At 38.8% G+C, this 5874-nt stretch overlaps 1 protein-coding gene across 1 annotated transcript in view; it reads left to right on the top strand.

Moving 5' to 3' along the window:
- The window catches only part of grin2db (glutamate receptor, ionotropic, N-methyl D-aspartate 2D, b), a gene marked incomplete at its 5' end in the record, with an annotated part of 68455 nt that overhangs the window by 4803 nt on the left and 57778 nt on the right, over positions 1 to 5874 (top strand). The window contains 2 exon segments of the mRNA XM_014012673.1: positions 1303 to 1631; positions 3436 to 3550. Coding sequence (XP_013868127.1) covers positions 1303 to 1631; positions 3436 to 3550 — 444 coding nt within the window.

Genomic DNA, 5874 nt, shown 5'->3' with positions numbered 1-5874 from the left:
CACACACACACACACACCGTCGCTCCCAGTCCCTGCCTAATTCACCGGAGGTTTATTGGCACACAGGCAGAATTGTTTTGCCAAGCCATTACAGTTCAAAATTCAATGAAGGCTCAAGTCTCAAAATGTGCTTTCTGTCTGTATCCCTGACCACCTCCTCTCTATTGCTTGAAAGAGTTGTCTCCCTCGGTTTGTCCTTCAGTTCTTTTGCCTCCTGTCCATCAGATTTTGCATTTTCCCTCCATGCTAAATGCATCCCTTCTTCTCTCTGAGTATTTGTCAGCGTTTACCCTTGCTGTCTTCTTCCATTTTTCTCCTCAGCTCCATCTCTGTCTTGTCAATACTGTCTTTCCGTCTTTCTCTATTTTCCTTGTAACCCCTTAAAACCTCCATTTTGGTCAATTTCCACCCTTCCTCCTCCCTCTCTTCTCATCCCTTCATACTTTAGTATTTACTGCAGAGAGCTCATCCAAGGTCACTGTTGTCTTTCTATATTGTCTTTTTAATATATATACTTTTCTCTCTTTTGTTGCGCCTTTTTTTCGCAACTGTCTTTTGTCTGTCCTGGCACCAATTTGACAAAAATATGCATTCCTTTTGCTTTTCTTCACCACCCCTGCCTCCCTTGTCCAATCTCTAAGGAGTGACTTCCATCTTTGATGACTTCCCTCCATCTCCATTTATCTCCTATCGTCTCTTGTTGTCCTCTCTCCTCTACTCTGCTTTTATAAAAACATATTTTGAAGTTTAACCTTTTTCCCCCTCGTTTTCCCTCAGCTGTTCTCCGTCTTTTTTACTACCCCCCCTTGCAATTTTTTTCTGTGCTCCACCACTTACAGCAGTTTCATTTCCCCTTTCTTGTTTTCACCCTGTTTTCATTATTCATTGCAGTAACTTGTTTCATCAAGCTCAAGCTCATTAAGCACTGACCTCCATTGCATTTTGTACCTCCAGCTTAGCACACGCAGCCACACAGTCCTCCCTCTTTCTGGTGTGTGCGCTTTTCTTTTTAAATCACACACCCGACTTCCATAAACCTTATCACATCGCCTTACCGCTATCTCTTCCCTTACCTCTTCCAGCGTTCTTGTTATTTGTTGATATGGCTTTTTCTATCCATCTCCATCCTCTCCCACTCAGGTGCACCTCCTCTCCAGCTCTATACCCCTTCCTCCCCTAACTTTTCCCACCCTCTGTCTTACTCCTTGTCTCCCCTTTCCCCTCCTTATCTCACTGGAGTGTATATGTGTGTGTGTCTCCCTCTGTTCCTGTCCCCTCCCTGCCTACTCTCTGTCCTCCCAGGTGCGTTTGCTGTACTGCTCTCAGGAGGAGGCCGAGCTGGTCTTTCGTGCTGCCTGGGCCGCCGGTCAGGCCGGACCCTCGCACATGTGGTTCGCGGTGGGCCCGGCTCTCTCGGGTCTGGGCATGGAGAGCCTGCCTCGGGCCTTGTTCGCCGTACGGCCTCAGGGCTGGAGGGACGAGCCCCGCCGACGGATCGCTCAGGGAGTGTCTGTGCTGACTCACGGGGCATTGGCGATGCGGAAGGAATATGGAACCCCGGGTGGGCCAAACTTTGTCACCACGTGCATGACGGATGCCAATCAGACCCAAAGACTGCGAAGCAGGATGAGGTAAGACCAAAGGAGTGTATCAACAAAGTACATTTACTTCCTTACAGCACATAAGTCATTTTTTTGAGGAACTGTAATTTTATCAATATTTTTTGATTCATTCAAAACATTTTACTTCTTTACTCAAAATTTAACCTTGTTACAAATTACAAATTTAAATATGACCAGAACTCATCATGAAAATAGTTCATTTATTTTTATTTATTTTTTTATTACAGGGACAATTTATATTAATAAAATATCTGTAACTATTCCAAAGTTAGCAAGAAGGCTACTTTTCACCTGCAGTTTTTAGACTGATGGCAAAAGTCACCCTAAAGGAATAAAAGTAAAACTACATAATTACAAAATAATGATTACAACACACTTAATAAAAACACTATGAAGCTAAAATGCACATAAGAAACACATAGATCAACTAGAGTTGAGCAAGTTGCTTTACATTCCATCAACTCGGTTTAGTGGAACCAGTTGACATAACTTTTAAATTCAACACTTCATTTCTCAGTGTGTTAAAAATACCCCCCCCCCCCGATTATTGTTAGCATCTTTATGACTTTTACTTAAATACCTTTTATTTATTAATGAAATTCATTGAAGTCATTTTCTGTTAAGTTATTTTTACTTGCACATTTTTTCAAGTACTTTACACACCTTGGGGTAAGACCGATAAGCGAAATGACAAAATCAAAAGAAGTACAAGATAGCTGGCAGGCTCTGGACAAAATATATTAAATGAGAGGAAACAAGAAATCGAGGCGGCATGAAGTGAAATTCTAGGAAAAGAAAATTTGGTTCAAGGCCAGAATTAGCTGACAGATCTATGGGTGGAATTAGCAGATCCAGTGTCAGAGAGCGCACACACAGGAGATATCTGAATTTGGTCTGGCTATCATCCATGCAAAATAGATGTTGTTGCTGTGTGTAGTTGTGAGTTGGCAAAATTACCGTAGCATCTGTAGCAAGCAGACCATGTCTCATGTATATTAATGAGCTGGTTTTAATATATTCCTTATAGGCTGTTCAAACACACAGCAACACACTCAACCAGGTCGCACAAGTGATTCTTGTTATCTTCACAATTCATTTTCTAAATGAGTCATTCTTAGCCCAGATGTATATACAGTATGTGGCTCACACATGATATTAGTGAAACTGCTAAATTTGGTTGCAGAAAGTGGGCTGAATATCTAATTAATTAGTTTATTTGCAGTAAATTTTGTAAATGATTCTGAGCACCAACAGAGAGGCAATTATGGAGAAATGATTAATGAATTCTTCTGTCTGTTTAGAATCTATGTCCAGGAGCAGAGAAGGAAGGTGTTTGTGTTTCTAGTCTTTTAGCACTGCTACCTGCTGTTCACTGTCTGCAACTGCAAGCTGCTGTTCCACCTGAAGCTTTCTGTCATGCGACTAAAAAAGCTTTCAGATTTGTGCTTGTTTGTTTTGAAGCCAAGAAGGTGACATAAAGAGAACATTCGAAGACACGTCTGTGATTATCAGACCCACTATAGAGATTGAAGCCAATGCAGAGATTAGGAGCCGTTTGATTCCAAAGATCCTGACAGTTCCGTGTGTGTGATCATTTGTTTGTGGATTTGATTAACAATCCCTGACTGCCACCACACAGCTCCTGTGAATTAGCTTCAAGCCGAAAAGAACCTGGCGGGCATTTTATTTAATCAAATGCAGCATAAGAATTTCAGGTTTTTTACCGTTTAAGAGAACCTTTATCGTATAAATGCAATGTAATTTCTTACACATCATCTCACTGTCTGTTCCAACTCTGATGTCAACCTTTCAGGTATTTCGGCAACATCACGCTTGGTCGTCAAGACTATTCCTTCAACAGCGATGGTTACCTGGCGAACCCCTTCTTGGACGTCATCTCCTGGACTCCTGGACGTGGGTGGGAAGATGTAAGGACACGAGATCAATTCTTCAGATACAATTATGTGGTTGTGGATTTGAATGCCAATTAAATGTCTTTCTTATTTGTTGTCTTTAGTTTCTGCCTTAATAGTTTTTGGGAATGTGAAAACGTATAAAGCTGTCAAAAGGCTAAAAGTTTCCAGCATCACAATCCATCAGCTGGTTTTATTCAACAATTTTTAAGTGCCCTATTTGAGCTTGAAGAAGTGATCTATGTTGCACTGGTAGCTGAAGAAAGAGTGTAAAACCTGACAGGAGGGACAGTTGGGTCATAAGTGTTAATGCTCACTTAAAGTTCCTGATGGCAGTTTACCTGCTTTTGTGTTTTGTTGCTGCTGATTTTCTGATTTTCTGATTCAACTGGTAAAGCTCTCAATGCACACTCACAGCTCTCTGCTAGTTACTTCATAAAATGTTATAATCAAACTAATTAGGAAGAAATTATTGTGTAGTCATTTGCAGCTTTTTGATAAACAGTAAAGACATTTTTTTATATTGGTCTTAAAACATCAGAAGTATGAAAACATTATTTTTTTTGTTTTATTGTTTGAAATTAACATAATTTTTTTGTAAATAGGAGCAGATGTCATAAGATATTTTTCTTCTTCTGTTGCCTTTAATTTGATTTTATTTGTATTGTTTTTTGTTTGTAATTTTTTTTACTGAAATGAATAAAATGCAAGAACTATTACCTAAGAAATCTAAAAAAGTGAGTTTACACTTTCAGCATATGATATGATGGTAAAGACATTGAGATTAATGCTCAGACGTTATCTTAACAGAAAAAAAAAAAAACAAGAAGCCCTTAAGGTGACGTTAACTTGAAGCTGAACAATCTGACTAATGTAAATTGAGTGGGTGTGTTTTCTTGATATAAAACAGTTTCTTTGAATTTCCCTGGACAGGATTTTTTTTCTGAGATGATTTATAGAGGGAAAGCAAAATGAAAGTTGTATTTGTGCACATTTCTTACCTGGTTCTCTGAAGTAGGGTGCTATGATAAGGTTATGGACAGTAAGTATCTTACCTGTTGTAGGTAGCTTTGAATGACATCAGTTTGGAGAATTTGTTCATTTTTTGACTTAATTGATGAACTAATGATTAATTCCAGCTGGGCTTCACGATTATGGAAACACTTCTCCAAAATACATAGCCAGTATTACCCCAGGAATTTTACCACAAAATGAAAGTTTTAAATTTTGCCAGTCATAAGAAACTCTTCAAAATAAAAGCCATAAAACACAACTGTTAAGTAGTTTAGTCCTTTGATAACACATTTGTTTAATTTGCCTCCTACACCACATGACCTCCATTGTGACTGTTGCGCACACATACATTGTGGTGATAAAACGGTTTGTCGATCAGCTGTAGTCAAAACCAAAGTAGAATGTTGCTTTCTTAAAATAATGGCTTTAAAAGCAGTAATAGCAGTTTAACTAAACCCTATTTTATAAACTTTTTCATTGTCATCAATTTTGCTTTACATGATTATTATGTTTTTGCCACCTTAAATATCAATAGCAGCAGCTAGCTGTAGCACTTCCTGTTAGATAGCATCAGTCTCACTTTGTTCTTGGCCACACTCAGATCTGCTGTTAGCTTGTTAATCTGCCCAGAATAAACTCTCTTCCTCCAAACTGAGGTCATTCAAAAAGCTGTCTAAAACTGGTAAGATGTTAATTGTTCAGAAATCTTTTACACGGCTCACAAAAATCTGAACCATCCCCTAAAGTCTTAAGAAAAACATTAGATGACTGTTGGAAATTTAGCTTGCCTTTCAGAAGAATTACATGTTTTATAAAAACTTATTGTAAACAAAAATGCTTAAATATATTCATGTTTATGAAAGAGTTGAACTTAGACACAACTGTAAACCCGTCTTTTAATAACATTAAAATTGATTGCAACCTTTCAGACAAGTTTTATAATTTCCCCATCAGACAGCCATATTCTGTGGTTGTTATAATCAATAGCTGTTGATTTGTTTGTACTTCCTGGCTATAGTCACAAGTGTTTGCTGAGAAAGAAATGATGATTTGAATGGTCCTCAAAATCTCCGGGTATAATCACCATCTGCTTGTAGACATATAAACATGAGCTGTATGCATGTCTCCTAAGCAACACCAGCCTGGTGTGTCATGAATATTCTATAAAACTGTTGTTTGTTCTGAAATCCATAGCATGAAGCCTTGTCACCTGCTGGAAATGTTGTTCCCTTTAATGCAGAGGTATTTTGCCCCTGTCAGTGTCAGAGGGGAGCGAGAGAGAGAGAGAGAGAGAGAGAGAGAGAGAGAGAGAGAGAGAGAGAGAG

This window comes from Austrofundulus limnaeus, unplaced genomic scaffold (assembly GCF_001266775.1).
Source record: "Austrofundulus limnaeus strain Quisiro unplaced genomic scaffold, Austrofundulus_limnaeus-1.0 Scaffold93, whole genome shotgun sequence".
NCBI lineage: Eukaryota > Metazoa > Chordata > Actinopteri > Cyprinodontiformes > Rivulidae > Austrofundulus > Austrofundulus limnaeus.
Note: the sequence above shows the minus strand (reverse complement) of the source record. Positions and strands in the feature narration are given on the sequence as shown.